The 20,406-nt window shown below is 35.3% G+C and overlaps 1 protein-coding gene across 2 annotated transcripts in view; it reads right to left on the reverse strand.

Annotated features, from left to right (window-relative positions):
- The window catches only part of DCHS2 (dachsous cadherin-related 2), a 263,743-nt gene that overhangs the window by 84,059 nt on the left and 159,278 nt on the right, over positions 1-20,406 (reverse strand). Inside the window, exons 5-10 of one of the 2 annotated variants that reach the window (XM_009448442.4) lie at positions 19,378-20,394; positions 16,485-16,672; positions 15,055-15,154; positions 9,318-9,475; positions 7,361-8,204; positions 2,736-2,975 (exon numbers count right to left, since the gene is read on the reverse strand). In XM_009448442.4, coding sequence (XP_009446717.3) covers positions 2,736-2,975; positions 7,361-8,204; positions 9,318-9,475; positions 15,055-15,154; positions 16,485-16,672; positions 19,378-20,394 — 2,547 coding nt within the window. Of the gene's footprint in view, positions 1-2,735; positions 2,976-7,360; positions 8,205-9,317; positions 9,476-10,088; positions 10,305-15,054; positions 15,155-16,484; positions 16,673-19,377; positions 20,395-20,406 lie in introns of those variants that run through there. The other variant, XM_024356344.3, reaches the window with a different exon arrangement.

Raw genomic sequence — 20,406 nt, forward strand, 5'->3', positions numbered from 1 at the left:
AAAACCAGATGTAGTTTATTGAAGATGACCCCAGATACAGAATACATTCTTATGGAATAGAGAATAACATCTCACTAATGAATTCTATATTTCAGTGTGGCAATATACTGTTAAGTTATTTTATGTCCGACACCCTTGAGCGAATGTGAGTGGTATTCCCAGTGGGGCACCCTTTCCTCTTGGGAGTGGGGGAAGGGCACTGCAGGGGGAGATCTTTTTTCACTAACAACGGCGCTCTTGTTGATGGCACCAAATGCTGCAGCAGTTTTAATACCTTAGTTAAAATCTGGTAGTTGTTTTTTCCTTTTGATACAAGAAGAAACTCCTGCTAGAGCTCGTGTGAGTCATACACCATAAACATTCAGTGCTCAAATCCCTGTGGGTTTCGAATGCCAAATAACACTGTATACTTACATTTTTAAAAACTGCATCGTAGAATGCTAGAAAACACATGTTAAGCTCTCTAGTATTAAGGAACACTGTGGTATTTTTTTTAAAAATACGTACTATAAAGTAAACCATTCATAAATTCCAGTGTAATGCCAGTTATGTTAAAATCTTGACTAAGTCATTTAATTCTCATGCATAATCCTGTTTCATTGTTTTAACCCAATAATCAAAAAAGAAAAAAAAGATTGAGGGAAAATATATTCGAAAGTACGTGCATACACACAAATATTCACATGTGTTTACATAACCACCTACTTAACAGATCTGGCCTCATTAAAAACACTGAGATTTCCAGTAAATCAAAATTGTCTCCAAAATATGTAAGGTTACATGAGACTCATGAAGATGTTAATGTGTATTTCAAACATCCATTAATTCAGAAAAACAATAATTTTGTACCTAAATTCTCAGTTGGCATACCATAATCTCTAGAATAATAAAGTTTCAATTCAATTATAATTAGCAGGTTGCAGATAATTCATTCTAAATGAAAATAACATTAACACTGGGCAACTTGACAGTAAAAATCAGAAGAATATATTTATGGTAATTTTCTTTGGTTAATATATGCAAATTTTGAGAGAAATTCTTTTCTCCCTCTTCAAGCGTTAAAGCAAGAGAAGCCTTTTTAGTAGAATCCATTACAAAAAAATAAAATTCATAAAATAAAGCAAGGCCAAAGGGAGGAAGCATTTTACATACCTTACTGTTTGCAAAATCACACAACATCAGCAATAAGTTCAGTATATGTCTATATACTTTGGGAAGTAGTTTTTGCATTGCTCAGCACCCTGTATTGCTCTGTTTCTACAGAGAACACTCTAAGAGAACTTTACTGAGCTAAAATTATTGTGAAACACAAAGCTTATGTATATTCTTCATTGTTTCTGACACCCTAAAAATGAATACTGCCAAAAACGTACTAAGTTCTAAGGACAGATTGGAGCAAACAATCGTTAGCATACTTCGGACTCAACTCTTAGAAAAACTCTTTGATCACACTGCCCCACTCTGGTCAAAGACAGAAAATTGGATTAGCCCTTGAAAAGAGTGTTAGTAACATCACATACAAATTCATGTAAAATGCATTTCATTAAAAGATAATGTTTTCCAAGAGGGCAAAGTATTCAAATATTTTATAATTTACTTTAAAATTTCAAGTAAGTGTATCTTTTGCCCCTTAAATTAACAATGTACAAGGAAATGCTATTGTTAATACTATTTCCATAAAAATATCTATTACAATTCTTGTAAAAATATAACAAAATATTACATTGATATATAATGCCATTTGCTATATACAAACGTAAATTTTAAAAGACCGGATTATTAAGCTGAACTAACACGAATAGTTTATATTCATATAATATTCATATTTACATTAGTTCAGTGTTTCACATGTGAATGAGAATATAAACTATTCATATTAGTTCAGATGGAAAAATTCAGCATGTGCTGTGAATAAGAAACACAGCACTGTAATTTTTGTAATTATTTTGTTTAAGATAAAAACAGAATATGGTTAAAGTTGCTGAACCTTAGTTGCCAAAACAGCCACAGTGATGTTGAAAAGCAAGTCTAAGAAATTTATAAATTCCTAGCCATAGTAACTGTTTACTCTGAAGTCATTTGTCTGGACACAGTGTTTGAAAATAGTAAAAATAGTAACAAAGTTAACATATTGACCATTTATTGTGTCAGACACTGGTCTAAGCTCTTTACAAGTAATCATTCATTCATACTCATAACAGAACTATAATTTAGGCTCTGTTATTATCTCCATATCATAGATAAGTAGGGAAATAGAAAGAATTAGTAACTTGTTCAAGGTCACATGGCATAAGTAAATGGTAGTTTTGGATTCAAATCTAGGCAGTCTGACACCAGCACCATGCCTCTTCCACTATGCTATATACAGAGGAAATAAAGAACCATTTATCTTCTTCTTCTTCTCAATGTATCTAACTATTATACTCTGAAAGAAATGTGATGCTTTGTCCATACTTCGATTATCAAGATCAAATCAATAAAGTGTATGTTAATAAGGTGTGTATCACCCTAATATAAATAATAATAAAGTTAATACAAGCAAATCTTATGTGATATATCTGTATCTTTACAGGTGTATGTGTTTCTGTGTGGATGCAAAAGAAAGAAGTATTAGAAATTTGAGATAACTAGCAACTGTTCATTTTTTCTGAGCCATAACTATTATAAATTACGTCAATTATAATCTTCAATTTCTTTTAAGCATTAAATGCCCAGTTTCTGTATTTTTAAATTACCTGAATCTCTGTCCAGAGCTTCAACCCTGGTAACAAACTCCCCTGGATTTTGGTTTTCTTTCACTGAGGCTTCATACAGGTGCTGCTTAAATACTGGAGCTTCATCATTTACATCAAGAACAGTAACTGTCAAAGTCTGGGATGAAGAAAGTGCTGGTGTGCCGTCATCCAGTGCCAGAACAGTCAGAATATGCTGAGTTTTCATTTCATAATCCAAAGGACAGGTTGTAGTTAGTAAGCCTGTTTTGAAAATGGAAGAAAAGCAACATGTAATGAATATTCTTTAGAGAAGTCATGCTTACTCCACTTATATCTAACTTGTCTACCTAATAAAAATTCAGAAGTCTTAACTGCTAAAATATGAACTGCATTAAATCATCTTTAAATGTGTACACTATCTACAATTAAAAGCAAACATTTTTAGTCAGAAAAGTCATCTCAATTTAAATTATATCAGACAAAACAATTCAAGAATAATCAATGTTATGCAATTATCTACTGAGAAGATTACATTAAAATTCTCTAGCCAACATCTACCTCCCTTTTAAAAAATATCTAGGATACTAACAATATATATCTTCATGTCACATAACTCCTCATGTATAAAAGCGACCAAGTTACAAAAATGTGGGTATGGCTATATTCTTTAAGACAGTTGATTTTTGTTAAAGAATTATGCTCTTTTAATATTTATTCTCAGTTAACTGGATTTTTTTTAACAATAAAGAACAGGCCAGGTGTAGTGGCTCAGGCTGGGTGTGGTGGCTTACACTTGTCATCCCAGAACTTTGGGAGGCCAAGGCAGGAGGATCACTTGAGGTTAGGCGTTCAAGACCAGCCTGGCCAACATGGTGAAACTCCATCTCCACTAAAAACACAAAAAACTAGCCAGGCATGGTGGCGGGTGCCTGTAATCTCAGCTACTTGGGAGGCTGAGGCAGGAGAATCACTGGAACCTGGGAGGCGGAAGCTGTAGTGAGCTGAGATCATGCCACTGCACTCTAGCCTGGGCAACAGAGCAAGACTCCCTCTCAATACAAAAAAAAAAAAAAAAGCAAAGATGTTATAACTCAGACAATACACTTCACAAGTAAAACGTGTCTCTATCCCACTGCCATTTAAGCATATAAACCACATAAGTCAGATGTAATACCTACTGGCACACAGATGCCATTAGATGATTCCAATTATCACATTTTTCTTTTAGGATTGCTGTTTGCTTGTCCCTTTTATAAGAATTTTTCTTGAAATAATGAAAGAAGTTTACTGAATTCTATTTTATAAAATAATTTTTCAATAATTACTCATCACTTTATATTTCACAGCCATAGCCACAAAAAACTCACTGTCTTCTTTATAAGAAATATGAGCTTTGTGAGAGAAAAAAATCCCATCTCATATGAATGCATTTGGCAATTATCATTTTATGTCTTTGAAAAACATCTCCATTGAAACAGTCACTGCAATTACTCAAGAGATTCACATTACCTATATTACCAAAACACAAGTCTAATTTTATCCATTCTTTTTAACAATCTGAAATATACCTTCCTTAGCCATCTTGGAACACATTCCAAGTATTACTGAAACAGGTCCTTGGAGAGCCTCAGCTCTAACAGATAGCAGCAGCCTGTGTCTGGACTATTTCTCTGTCAGTTGGGCATTTAGGTGGCGTCCATGCATGCCACAGAATGAAACCATATGTACAGGATTTAATAAATATTTTGATGAAATTTTCCAACAGAATATAGCCAGACTATAATCATGACTTCCAAATCCTCCACATTTAATTCCATTCCAAATAATGCTTTTAACTAACAGTTGGGCCAAATGGTGTATATCTGAGATTTTTTTCATTCATGTAGAAATAACTTTATTTTTTAGTGAATAAGATGAGAGTTTATTAATTTTTCAATATTCCCTGAAAATCAGGTAGGAGGTTCATTTTTAAAGTCATAAGACTGAAAATTTGTACATTTACTCTTCCATCAAACTACATAAAAAACATATAATAGATGTTATCTAGCAACATGGTGACAGCAAGACAAGTAAAGTTGAGGGTGAGTGACATTTCTGCAGAGTACCTGACAGTGAATAAATGCTTCTTCAAAAAAAGAAATGTTACAATTGATGTGAAAAGCAGAGGTCTTAATGTCCAAATGAATTCAGCCATTAAAAATATATATTATTTCCAATATTTACGAATACATGTTTGTATAATCTCAAAGATAAATTTCCATACTAAAGTCTTTGAACAATGCTGTTGATTTGTCATACTGCTACCTCATTCACTATTGGTACCATATCCTACCCTGCAAGGACTCACAATGGGGGCAAAGAAGTTTTCTGTTGTGTATTCAGCCCATAGTGTCAGCTAGCTACAGAGCATAGTTAATATTAACAAACAGGACCGTTAAAGTTAGTTCTCCAAATACAAACCCTGTGTCTATTTTATATATATATATATGTATACGTATATACGTATACATATACATATATAAGTTAAACAACAGAAGAAGTCAAAAATATTTAAAGCATATGTATCTTAAGAACCATCATTTTAAGAGAAGAAAAAGAAAAAGTTAAATATAAGCAAGCGATGAGAGGGTTTAATTGAAAGTGGCAGGAAAAGAAATGAAAGTCATCCAAATCAGAAAGGAAGAAGTAAAATTATCCGTTTGTAGATTACATGATCTTATATATAGAAAATCCTAAAGACTCCACCAAAAAACTGTTAGAACAAATAAATTCAGAAAAGGCAGGATACAAAAATCAGTTGCATTTCTATACACTAACAAGGAACTATCTGAAAAGGAAATTAGAAAAACAATTCCATTGACAATAGCACAAAAAGGAATAAAAGAAAACACTTAGGGATAAAGCTAGCTGAGGAGGTGAGTACCCTGCATATTGAAAGCCACAAAACAATGATGAAAGAAATTAAAGAAGATACAAATGGAAAGACATGTATGTTCATAGAGTGAAAGGTCTAATATTATTAAAATGTTCATACTACCCAAACTGATCTACAGATTCAATGCAATCTCTACCAAAATCTCAGTGGCATTTGTTGTAGAAATAGAAAAAAATAATATCGCAACTCAAATGGAATCTCAAAGAACCCCAAAGAGTGAAAATAATCTTGAGAAAGAACAAAGCTGGAGGCATCACACTTCCTGGCTTTGATATATTACAAAGCTGCCATAATCAAAACAGTATGGTATTGGCATAGGATAAACATTTAGGCCAATGAAACAGAGTAAAGAGCCCAGAAATAAATCCATCCATATATGGTCAATTGATCTTCAACAAGGTTTCCAATAATACACTTTAGAAAAAGGCTAATCTCTTCAACAAATGATGTGGGGAAACCAGATATCCACATGCAAAAGAATGAAGTTGTATCTTTATCTTACACCATACAAAAATAAAACAAAATAAAATGGATTAAAGACTTAAATGTAATACCTGAAACTATAAAGGTCCTACAAGGAAACACAGAGGGGAAAGCTTTGTGAAGTGGGTCTTGGCAATTATTTCATGGGTAGACAACAAAAACACAGACTACAAATCAAAAATAAACAGGCAGATTACATAAAATTAAGAAGCTTCTGCACAGCAAAGAAAAAGGCAACCTATAGAATGGGAGAAAGCATTTGTAAATCATCTGTCTGATGAGGGGTTAATATCCAGAATATATATAAAAAGACTCCTACAACTAAACATAAAAAAACCCTAATTTTAAAATGGACAAAAGACTTGAATAGAAACATCTCCAAAAAAGACATACAAATGGCTAACAGGTATATGAAAAAATGCTCCATGGCACTAATTATTTGAGAAATGCAAGTCAAAACCACAACGAGATATTGCTTATACCTGTTAGGATGGCTGTTACTAAAAAAAAAAAAAAAAAAAAAAAAAAAAAAGACAACAAGTATTGGTGAGGGCGTAGAGAAATTAGAACCCTTGTATACTGTTGGTGGGAATTCAAAATGTTACAGCCACTATGGAAAATAGTATGGATGTTCCTCAAAACATAAAACTAGAACTACCATATGGCCCAGCAACTCCACTTTTGGATATTTATACAAAAATTTGAAATCAGGATCTTGAAGAGAGAGTAGCACACCCATGTTTACTGCAGCATCACCCACAATAGCTAAGATGTGGCAACAACCTAAAAATGTTAATCGGCAGATGAATGGATAAAGAAAATGTGGTATGTGCATACCATTGAAGATAATTCAGCCTTAAAAGAGAAAGACATTCTACAAGATGTGACAGTATGGATAATCTTGAGGACATTTTGCTAGGTAAAATAAGCCAGTCACAAAAAGACAAAACTCCATTATTCCATTTACACGAAGTATCTAAAATAGTCTAATTCATGGAATCAAAGAGTGCAGTGGTGATTGTCAGAGGCTGGATGGAAGGGAAAATGGGAGAAACTAAAGTTTCAGTTAAGCAAGGTAAATAATCTCTAGAGATACGCTGTGCAACACTGAACTCACAGTCAACAACAATGTTTTGTACACTTAAAACTTTGTTAGGAGGGTGGATCTCATGTTTTCTTACCACAATAAAATAAAATATTTTTAAAAGTGACATATAGGGCACTGTACCTGATGACTCATCTAGCATAAACGTCATGTTTTCATTTCCTGAGAGGATGCTGTATGTTACTTTCCCATTCCTTCCTTCGTCTGGATCGTGAGCAGTTATGTGGTGGACCAAGGAGCCCACTGTGACATCCTCTTTGACATGGGCAATGGGGAAAGACATAAAAGTGGGGTTGTGGTCATTTACATCCAAAATCACTATTTGTGCTGTCAGTGATCTCAGTCGCCGGTCTGTCACATTCACAGCCTGATCAGACGCTGTTACTGTCAGGATGACAGTTGGAATGCTTTCTCTGTCAAGAGGGGACACAGTGACTAGTGTGCCAAATGAGGGGTGGATGAGAAATGGATTCGTGCCAGGGTTGTGGGATTCAATGTAGTATTGTATTCTACTGTTCAAAAAACTGCCGTCATCATCTTTGGCATTGAAGACATACACCAGGGTTCCTATGGGAACATTCTCCTCTACGCTGATCACAATGAGCTCATCCTGGAAAGATGGGGAATGGTCATTCTGATCTTCCACATCGATACTAAGGAAGACTGTGCTACTCAGGGAAAGGTTTTTGCTATGGTCTGTAGTAATCACTCTGAAAAGATAATGAGATGTCATCTCATAATCAAGTTCCTTAGAAAGAAACAAGTCTCCGGTTGAGCTGTCTATTTCAAAGTGTCCATCCTTATCATCTGCAACAATACTAAAATGTAACTTTCCATTATAATGTTGTTGAAGGTGATCAGATGACTTTATCAAGCTCATTATTTTTGTGGGCTTCAAATTTTCTGGTATAACTAAATGTCTAATATTCTGAGACATGATTGCTCTCCCTTTGGATAGTGGGATCACCTGAAATACGAATAAAAGAGATATTAATTTGGGGTATTTTTAAAACAGTTTAATGAATAAATGTAATAATATTATTTTCAAAGCAAATTCCTTCCATGTATGTGATCATATGTTAATTAGTGAGAAAAATGTCATTTTTATATTATATAATTCAGGTATGTCTCAGAAGATCAAAAACTGCATAATATTTAGGAGATAAGAGCTACAGAATTTTCTATTTCCCAGTTTGCTGTATTGTGTGAAACAACAGTTTGGTAAAGCCATGTTATAGTTAAGCTGAACTGTAGCCTTGTGATTCTTCAATGGGAATGCAGGGTAGCTAGTTCTCCAAATTATTTTAAATACTACAGACCGATCTATCCATAATGACAACATCTGTGTACATTTAAGAATCATATGTCTTTGTTTGTCTGAAACAAGAAACTGGAGGTATGACCATATAGATTTTTCTCTTAACCCACATATCCTTAAGCAGTAAAGAATATAATTTGGAAACAGAGTTCTTGTGGATATATATCCTTGGTTATTGTATATACCTGTATTAATATTTCTGATTATCACATGCACACACAAAGAAACTAACTATGCAAGTCATCTTCTTTTTGAGTGGTTGGTGTAATTTTTTTCTTACTATGGAGACTTCCCACAACTTGTTTGCCCATTATGATTAAAGTAAAGCCTTAAAATGAATCTGGAGTTACTTTTCTAAATTAAAAAAAATTACAAAAATCTATGTCATTTATTATATGGCCATTTGTTTACATACAAGTGTCTCCTGCAAATTTACCAGGTCCTTGACATTAGAAATAAGCACAAGAAAAGATACCTTTTGTCCATTATAAACAAAGCAACATAAATGCCAATATAGTGATGATTATCTTGTCAAGAACTGTACAAAGCTAATTTGCAAAATAATTTGGGTCTAAATCATTTTTCTAGTGATAGCAAAAAGCTAAGTATGCTATGTGCAATGCTCTTTTAAAATAGTATTCATGTCACATACATACATATTCATATACATACATATTACATGTATCTTCACTCTATAAACTTGTAATGAAAATCAAATGAAATCTTTAGATGTCCTTCCATATTTTATGGTGACAACATTACCTGAATATTAACAACTGCCTGTCCTTGAAGAGGAGGCACTCCCTGGTCAGTGGCAATGACAGTCATTCTGTAGGAAGGTCTATAATCATATGAAAGTATTGTGGTTGTTCTTATTTCACCACTGTTGGCGTCAATCTTAAAGTGATCAGAACTATCTTCTACACACACAAGAAAATTAAGAAATGAATGTTAATTGACAATGCAGAAAACAGAAAATCAATTAATCCAATATATCGATCATTTGGAAGATTTGTTTGCTTTGAATTCTATGAGAGTATGAACACAAAAATGACATTAAAAATAGACAAGAAACATCACTTTTTAAAAAGTTTTATTATGGAAAATGCATACAAAAAAGTGGACAAAATGGTATAATAAACTTTCACGAGTCCATCACCTAGCTTCAACAATGATCAGCTCATGGCCAATCTTATTTCATCTATTCCCCATGTATATACTTCGCTTCTCGCATTTTTTTGAAGTAAGTTCCAGAAGTCATATTATTTCTTCTGTATATATTTCAAAATGCATCTTTAAAAAATAAATATTTTAACACAATCACAGTACCATATTATACCTTAAAAATTAATAATGGTTCACAGTATCACCAAATATCCAGTAAGTTTTCAAATTTTCAACCATCCCATAAATACTCTTTATTTTTCTTGTTTCCATTAAGATCAAAATAAAGTCCATATATTGCATATTTCTTTAATCTATGGATTCCTGCCACCCATCTCTCTATTTGTCCTTGCAATTTATTTGTTGAATAAACTGGAACTTGTATCCTAACATTTTCCATGATCTAGATTTGCTGTTGCATCTCCAACGTGTAGCATAATATGTTCCTCTATTCTTATGTTTTCCTTAAATTGGGAGGCAGATCTAGAGAACTGACCAGATTCAGGTCAGGATTTTGTTTGTTTGTTTGTTTTTTGCACGACTGCTTCCCAAATGCTGTTTTTCCCTTCAGAGGCATATGTCTAGCTGCCAAAAAAAAAAAAAAAGATGAGGTCTCTTTCTGTTACCCAGGCTGGAGCGCAATTGTGCCATGATAGCTCACTGCAGCCTGGAGTTCAGGGTCGCAAGGTATCCTCACACCTTGGCCTCCCAGATAGCTGGGACTACAGGCATGGGCCAAAAGCTAGTTGTTTTTGATGTTGGCCCCCACTGATGCACAGCCTAGATCCATTAATTATTCTTTAAGTTTTGTGAAGTATAATGCAAGTTGACATCCCAAATCCAAAAAATATGAGATCCAAAATATTCCAAAATCCAAAACTTTTTGAGTACTGACATGATGCTACAACAAGAAAAACTCTACGCCTGATTCATCTGATGGATTGCAGTCAAAACACAGTCAAAACTTTGTTTCATGCACAAAGTTATAAAAAATATTGTATAAAATTACCTTCAGGCTATGCATATAGATGTATATAAAAATGAATTTCATGTTTAGACTTGGGTCTCATCCCCAAGATATCTCAATATGTATACGCAAATATCCCTCCCCCCAAAAAAAACCCACCAAAAAAAAAATCCAAAAGCTGAAACACTTCTGGTCCCAAGCATTTTAGATTAAGGATACTCAATATGCACTGCATTCTGGTTTATCATCCCTTTTTCATGTATTAGCTAGAATATTTCAATAAACAGAAACTTTCAGAGGAGTATATTATAAGAAAGGCAGGATAAATGCTTGATGAGTTAAACTTTTATTTAACAGTTTTTGAAATAATGGGTTGGTTCACTAACATCCACCAATGTTCCAACTATGATAAGTAAAATTTTGTCTTGCTTTTGCTTTGGAAATCATTAAGCATGATTTAAACATATTAGTTGTATTTCAATATATTGCCATTTTTATCCTTATTGATGCTCAAACTGTCCCATCACCAAACATTGGGATCTTCTTCAAGTTGGTTCCCGGGTCTCTTTCCATGATCCTAATAGTGTTTAGTAGCCTCCTTGTAACTGGTATGACAAAATGGTGCAGACTCATCTTGTAGATTTCCTGACCATGACCTGACATCATTATTTCTCCAAGGACTCCTGGTTCCTTTGGTGGAAAATGGTTTTGGGAGAACATATTTGGGACATTAGAGGTGCTCATTGTTTCTGGGTTTGTCATCACTTCTAGGCCTTTTCAGTGCACGGAGAATACACATGCACACATCTATACATTCATATTGATGCTTATAATTTAGATTGGTATCATAAGGTTTTGAGTTAAATAACAGATTTGTATTCTTCAATAAAATCTGAACATTTCAAACAGTTCAAACCTCAGACAAGTCTTGAGTAGAAGCTCCCCTCCATTCTTTAGTTCAACAGTTGCTGAGTCATTACTATGGACCAAATACCTCATCAGTTTTTAGGGACATAAAAGCAAATAAAAAAGAACCCCTGTCTTCAAGAAACTCATAGCATGGAGCAGGCAATTATGTAACATTTATTAGTTGTGATTTCTATGCTTTAATCCATTGATTTTGTTCTCATAGAAATACTATAGAATGCATTCATGAATATGATACATACCTTTATTCCCCTGATACCAATTTTCATCTCATTATTTTACCATATATTTTGTAGTTGCTTCTATTTTACTATCAGATAAAAAATAAAGATGGGAATAATGTAATATATATCTCCATATTTTTGTATTGACATGCCTCAATTATCATTTAAAAGCTAATTTTTAAAAAAGAATATTTCGATGAACACCAAAGTATCACTTCTTAGACTGATTAATTTTCAATATTTTTTCAATTTTTTTCCAAGAAATGGCAGAGTATGAATAAAGGAGTGGATCTGTATATAGCTCCAAATCTCATTCCCCTCCTTTTTCCCCGTAGAAAGTCACTTTTATAACTGAAGTTGAGGTTTATCTTTGAAGTCCATACATCCATAAATAACATATGCCATGGCTTCGCTTGCTTTTAAATAGTGGTATTATAGCAGGATTATAGCTGTGTGTGTGTGTGTGTGTGTGTGTGTGTGTGTGTATTTTCCCTCTTCACAATCATTGTCCTTCACAGGCACACTATGTCGTCTTCTCCACCCCAAAATAAGACAGGAAAAAAAGATATAAAGATCTTATTGACCTAACTGACCTCATATCCAGAGGAAGATTCTGGAATGCATACCTGCAAAGCCAGTTTTTCTTCCACCCAAGGACCAGATTAAAATAAGCTAAGACAACAAAAAGAGAAATTTGAGAAGTAACAAAAGGGAAGACAAAAAAAGAGGGGGAGGATGGGGAAAGAGTCTCTGAAGGAGGGGACAGCAGGAACACAGAGGAAGGGCTGTCTCCAAATGTGGATCTGCTGCAGGCTCACTACCTCACTTGAATCCACCATTCAAGTGTCCTGAAAACTTGGGAAGACATTTATAGGTAAATAACTTCGGATGGTTTATATGGGTATAGAAACATCAGAGAAGAATTTGGCTCCCTGACCACGGAGGTATTGAGAAGAACTGCCTATGTAACTTTTCCAAGGAAAAGCAATGCAATGAACTCAAAGCTGCTGTTTGCGTCAAATTCTTTTTATCTTCTGTAAAATCCTTGCCTTCCTTGCTTAACTTTGGATTCAATATTTATCCACACTGCCATGTATGAAATTCTATTGTATTCATTTTCATTGCTGTATAGTATTCCGTGAATATACCATATTATGCAGACAACTGAAACAATGCTTCAATGAATATCCTGTTACAGTCTCACTCTGCACATATAGAGTTCCTCTAGGGTAACAGAAGTAGAACTGCAAGGGTATAGCATAAACACATCTCCAGTCTTATCAGATATTGCTTCACTGTTCTTCGAAGTCGTCACATCAAGGAGTCTGGGCATGCTTTAAAAACCTTTTTAATTATTCAGGCTTCTTTTCTTTGAGTTGTCTGTTAACATTCTTTGTCCAATTTTATTATTTATTTACTGGTTTTTCTTACTGGTTTGCAGGAGTTCTTAATAAATTCTGAATACTAATTTTGTATTGGTTACTGGACTATAATTATCTTTTCCCAACTTGTGACTTCAATAGTCAAATTGTAAACAATGGCATATTTTGTAGTGTTTTCAATTTTCATTTAGTTTTATTTATCTATTTCTTTGTGAGCTTCTGCATTTCTTCTTGTTTAAACCGTCTTCTTTATTCTCAATGCCATATATATAACCAGTCTCATATTTTCTTTTGTAAGAGTTAAAGATTTCTACATTTAATAAGACTCATCTTTGATATGCTGAGAGTAGAGATATTTTTCCTTGTAGGTAACCGATCATATCAGCATCACGTATTGATAGTCCATCTTTTCCCCATTTATTTTCTACCCCCTCATATGTCAAGTTTCCATACGTGTAAAGTGTGACCCCTACTCTTTTCAACTGGCCCATTTATTAATGAGTGAATCAATACAATAGTGTTTTAATTATGAAATTTTATAAATTAAGACTGGGTAAGGCCAACTTCCCACTTGTTATTTGGACATTGTCTTAGTTATTCCTTGTCTTTTGCCCTTCCACATGACGTTTAGAATCAGCGTGTCAAATTCTATCAAAGCCTCATTGAACATTTGATTGAAATCATACTGAATTAATAATGATATTTTTGTTAAGAATTGTAATCTTTAGGATATTGAGTCTTCCCAAGCATGAACATGATACAGCTTTTCATTTCATTCTTTTATGTCCTTCATTAATATTTTGTATTTTTCTGTATGAAAGTCTTATACAAGTTATATTGGAATTTTTTCTATGCCCCTAATAGAGACAGATCCTATCTGTGTTGTTTTGAAGTTTGTACAGTTTGAGAGGCACTCCTTAAGAAAAATAAATTGTCCACTTCCCACTCCCTGGGGAGGCTATGCAAGTAAAACACCGCAAAACTTAGCTTCATTAGTTTCACAGTAGATCTGCTCCTACCCCCTTTCATTTTCTTTGTGAATTCACCATAGTGAATGAGATCTTTGGAAACTGCTAAGTTTTAAAAATACCAGTGAGTTTCGTATGTTGACATTATTCTCAGAAAATTGGCTATTTTATTAATTCCTAAGAGTTGCCTATAGCATCTCTTGGGTTTTCCATGCAGACAATCAAACTATCTGTGGGTAAGGGCAATGTTATGTCTTCTTTCCTATGTCCTATGTTTGTGTCAAACATGACAAAGCACCAAATGTCTTTTAAAATTATATAAAACACAATGCCAATTAAAGTAAATAACTGGAAAAAATCTAGGGCCTGCATGTTCCAACAGAAAACATAATAGTAAGCCCACTTCAATAAAATTTCCCCATACACACACGTATGTATACATGTGACATTTTCTAGGCATGATTTACTCTGACCTTACAAGTATTCAGTCTTCATAAAGATTTATAGATGCTTGGAACTCTTAGTCATACTTAATACCAATTCTTATCCCCTAACTAACACTTTCCTATCAATAAAAGTAAATTTGTACTTCACATTATTGCAAATTACTCACTAAAGATGAATGGTTTCTATTAAGAACGTAAAAAGCTACTCTGATTTTTTATTAAACTTTAAATTACTTTTCAAAAACTGAAAGTAGTTCTTGACAATAGCAAATGTATTTTGTTTGTAACTTGGTGTTTTTTCAAAACTAACTACAGCATTCAAAGTAATCAAAATAGAACCTCTTTTCCCAGAAGGGGATAGTTGATAAATGAAAGCAGAAATCCTAAAAGTTCTTAATCCCGTATGAACAGTAAGTTTTACCTGAAGATACTGAGTATGTAACTTCTGCATTATTTCCTTCATCAGGATCCTTTGCAAACACAGTTGTAACCAACATATTTACTGGTTGACCTTCCAGAACCTGCCATTAAAACAAACAGCTTACAAATGAGTCAGCAAAAGTTTAAAAAGAAATATCAGTGGACCTTTAAATGAATGAATACATTATACTAAACATTTTAAACTATCTTAAAATCCACATATAATTCAAATGCATACCATGTAAAAGTTATATGGGTGTATGTCCATGAAAAGAATCCTCCTTACATATTAAATCTTTTATTCAATTAGAATGAATTATCTGAGGCATCTGAACTAATTCTGACCAAAAGAAAAAGAAATTGAACTTGCTAAACAATCTTAGATTTTTGGTGTATTTTAAGATTTCTAGCATATTCTCATTCATCATCTCTTAGGACATTTTTTGAAAGGTGGTTGCTATGGCTTAAAATATGCTTAAAATAAGTATGAACCTTTAATTCAGAAAACAAAACTCATGCAGGACATACCAATTATCAGGAGCTGTCCTGCAATGTTGAAATGCACATGTGAAGTTCAACTACATGTTTAGAGTCCAACTGCCCAATTAAGCCACAGGACATTTTAATGATATGATTAAAAAGTGTAATGATGATATAATAATATTTTGCTTTGTTAGAATTTTTCTTTAAAGCTGGATTCAGATCAGTTTAAAGTTATGAGTTCCTCAATACTTTTGTTGAGTTGTTCAATATGTATATTTGAGCACAATTTGAATGTCTAATTCAATTGTTCTGGAACAGTAGCTTCTAAACTTTTCATTATTATAACCCATCCACTAAAAAAATTATTAGTAGGTCCAAACATATTTATTAATTATGTGAATGAACTGATATTCTAATTTATTATGTATATTATACAACATACAAAAAGACAAATGAAAAAGATGAGATAATATAAATATAATTGCCAGTTTGTGCATGTGATCAAAAGGATCAACTTTTACTATCTCTGGATGTCCACCTACCCACTTTAGAGCTACAGGTTGTTCCCCTACCCTTAAGTAACTATCTTAGAGACATGTATCAATTGCCGTTAAGAAGCTCTGCACAAAGAGATGCACGTAAACTACTGGAAAAACAAGCCATGTCTGAGCATTAACCTGAAGCACCATTCAGTTTGTGTACAAGGGGCTGAACTAAACTTATTGTTATAAAGCAACTGGAGGTACAATGCCAAAGAGCACATATATTCATTTACTTTTTAAAAATTTTCTTTTAAAATAACATGTGCACAGTATCTAGGTCTTCTAGAAAAAGTATGCTTTGCCACACCAAGACTGATGTGATAAATTCACATGTTTTACCACAAGATGGTGCTCAAAACAAATGACTTAAGATATTACAAATTCATTGCAAGGTTACTTCACAAACCTTTACGTGTAACTCCTTTCCAGGGAGACACTGGGGGAAGAAGGGCCTGTTATCATTGATGTCAGTAACTGAGACGTAAACCGCCATGGTGGCGTTTCGTGGTGGGGAGCCGCGGTCTGTCACTAGCACAGTCATCTGATGGTGCCCCCGGTGCTCACGATCCAGTGCCACCCAATTGATTAACTCTCCTGCGGAGTACAGAGCAGAACAAGACACAGGCACTGTGTACCAGGCGCACCACAGCCAGAACCATTTCCAGAAGGAAAACCAAGTACAAAGCTTTGAGCAAATATGCGACTTCTAAGACCATCTACATAGTAGTTTGGCTCTATGGTACTGTTGAAAAAATTTTCTCAAGTTGCTCCTGAAAATGTCACTTTAAATTTGTTATTCTTTGTATTTCAAATTATCATCCATCAATCATTTGAACTAATAAACAATGAATTCATAAAAATGATAAAACTCCATGGGAACTTAGTAATGATTTGGAAGATTTAAAGCTGCTGCTTATCCCTCTTTATGCTGCTATACAGAATGATGGAAAGCATGTGAGCTCTGACACAGGTTCTGGATTTGGCCCCAGTTTCCCCACCTCAGACATGGAATGGCTCCTCTGAGCCTGGGACTGCTGTCAGGAAGAAATGTAATCACACATTTAAAAGTATTGTGCAAGCTATACATGACGACACAAGTGGAAGCTGTTATTACTACTTTAACATAATGGCTAAATACCTTTCTGGAAATCAAATAATATTCCTTAGGCAATAGTTCTTGTTTTATGCACACAAGTATTTGTTTTTTATCTCACAAAATATACATGTAGCAGTGGATAGTGACTTCCTAAAAACTCTTAATGCTTTAGAAGCTTTATTTCAAATATTTCTGCCTAGAGCTATACTACCTTCAGTAACTTTCCTCATGTGTCAGCCATGCAGACCCAGGCATAACATCTAAGTGCCTCTTCCTATTGCCAGGGACCTTGGGAAGACAAGCACTCGGTCCAATAGCCTGTCAGAGCTCTGCCAAGCATTGATTTCCTCACCATTTATGAAAAAAAAATGTACCTGTGAGAATGTGAGCATGAAGCAGCTACCGACAAACATTTCTATGGCTAAAAACTTTTTTCCTCTTAATACAAATAAAATAGCATTGCATTAAAAAAAAGTGGAAACAAGGAACAAAAATGAAAATTCTCATTTAGGTAAGTTGCTGAATTGGTGAGCTTAAATGCAGTGTTTATGATAACTTTACTGTTAATATATAAACTATATCTATAGTGTTTACTCTCTGGTTTTAATATAGATCATACACACAATTGCTTTTTTTAAATTCCAAACTATAATTCTCCTCTGAAGACCTTAACTTCTGAATGGCAAACAGATTTTTATTCATAAAGCAAATCTGATGGATAAGCAGCAGCCTTGGAGGTCGGGGATGTAAAAGACTGTGCAGCTCAGGCTGCAGCTGGGGATGGGCGACACCAGGGTATGGTTCCACAGGAGCTCAAGTCCTGGTCACTTGTAAGACTGTCCAGAGAACTGGATGAAAAGGTGGTGTGTCTCCCAGGCTCTGAAGGACACCCTCCACCCTGCCTTGCCATGCTGTCCTTCAGAGGAGGAACAGTTTACAAGCACGTAGTGTTCCAAGCCCCTTCATATTCTTTAGCTCTTTACCCCTCAAAGCATGGCACAGGGCGTGTCAGGAATTGTCTCCTGTATTCATGGTAAGGAAGCAGCTCTGAGCTTAAGCTACTTGCTTAAAGCCATACAATGAAATTAGGAATGGACACCTCGTTTTCTTGTAGGGGAGGGAAGATCACGGGGGAATCAACTGTAGTTTGCTTATTTTAAAGAAAAAAACAAGTGAAATAGAAGACCTTGAAAACTAGCCATATGGAAGTAAAGTGCAAGCAGGGTCATCCCATATAGCTGTATGGTTTGTGCCCTTGCAGAAAGCCATGTGCCCTGTGAAAACCCTCCATCTGCTGTGAAAGGTCACCTTCTCCTAATTCACAGAACAGAGACTTGAGAACAAAGGCTTGAAGTTCATCAGAACTGAATGCAAAGTCTGTCCCACTAAAGGCAGCAGCACCATCTGCCCAGGTTATGACATAGATGGTGCCTGCTGGACCTGCACAAAAAGGGAGCTTCTTCTCATCTTACCAGCTCCATGACTTTGGGTGTACTACTCGAGCTATCCGAGTTTCAGTTTTCCCAGGTATGTATTTGCAGTATAGATATATTTCATTGTAAGGATTAAATAAACTCCCCGTAAACTTATACAACATAAATTTTAAAATATAGTGACTTTTAATCTTTAATTTCTTAATTCAGACTTTAAAAATGTCATTGTAATTATTCCCCCTTTTCCTCTGGTTCCCCTGTCAGAATGAGAAAAAGGATATATATTCTTAGAGTGATTTTGAAATCTTAACCAATGAATTGATGTCTAGCTTTACATTGATGATATTTATATTTCACAAAATACGTTTCGACGTTTTTTAAATGTCTACAAATGGAAAAGGATGGTTGTTGAAAAAATTAGCCTTTACACAAGGATAGATTCAATCCAGTTCTGACTATACCTCTAGTTCAGAAAAAGAACCATATATTGGCAAGATGGGGATGTGATGCAGGGAAAGTATGAATTATTATGGGTGAAACTCTATTCAATTTTTAATCCATTTTTAAGACCTCACAATAGAGTAATCGAATACCTTATTTATTAAAAACCATTATTTCAATTGCATGTATGCACTAATGCTATACCTAACGATTTGAGTTTTCTCAATCCTGATTTTGTTTAATTTTTTATTTTTATTTTTACTTAAAGACCAGTGTGATAGTACTGAACCCTCATTTTAAAGGAATAGGTGGAAACTATGAAGTGCTACCTGTATTAGGATTCATCTTGAAGAATTTTCCATCAGACAAAAGGAAATATAATAGCTGTCCATTCTTTCCAGAGTCCATGTCAATAGCTGTAATTTTGCCTATTACCCCTTGGGGAACAGGGCTCTCTTCGACTGTCAAAAACAACACATCATGCAAGAAGGTGGGGGAATTGTCATTCTCATCCCAGACACGAACAATGACTGTAGTGCTCACATTTTGCAAGAATCCGTCCTCGGGGATCCAAGCAAACACTCTAAAATTATATGTTTGGGTGGATTCATAGTCAAACTGTCGCCGCAAATAAATCCAGCCCGTGTAAGGGCGGATTCCAAATATAGCAGAGTCTACGCTGGGTTCCAGCGAGTACCTAAGCGGCGAGGCTGCACGCTGGGGGCCAAGTGGGTGCGCCTGTGTTTGCAGTATTCGTGTCATCGGTGAGAGAGACTCACTGACTTCCACTTGATAGACCAAATGTTCGAAAGTCCAGGATGGGCTGTGTTCGCGTTTCTCGATAACGACTGTCAGCACCAGCAGGGCTGCCTGAGGATGCACGCCTTGGTCCTCGGCCCTGAGAGTCAGCGTGAGCTCCCGCTGCTCGCCCGCGCCCAGGCTGCCGTTGAGGAACAGCACCCCCAGGGCTCTGTCGATGGCAAAGACGCCTGGCTGCGGGCTGGCGATGGAGTACCGGATGAGTCCGTTCCGCCCACTGTCTCTGTCTTCCGCACGTGCGAGGTACAAGGCTGTGCCAGGGGGCGTGGTCTGGGATATTCTAATCTCATCCGAGGTCCTGAGGAACGCTGGGTGGTTGTCATTGACATCCATGACCGTTATGTTGACCTCGGTGCTGCTGCAGGCTGGGGCGCTGCCGAGCTGCGCCTGCACCGTGAGCACAACCACGGGCTGCGTCTCGTGATCCAGGGGCTTCCGGGTGCGAATAGTGCCCAGCCGCGGGTGAATGGAGAACTTTCCGCCGAGATCACCAGAAGAAATCCTGTAAAAGATTGGTTCTGAGGAGTCTGAAAAAGAGA

The sequence above is a fragment of the Pan troglodytes genome, chromosome 3 (assembly GCF_028858775.2).
Source record: "Pan troglodytes isolate AG18354 chromosome 3, NHGRI_mPanTro3-v2.0_pri, whole genome shotgun sequence".
In the NCBI taxonomy this organism is placed as follows: Eukaryota; Metazoa; Chordata; class Mammalia; order Primates; family Hominidae; genus Pan; species Pan troglodytes.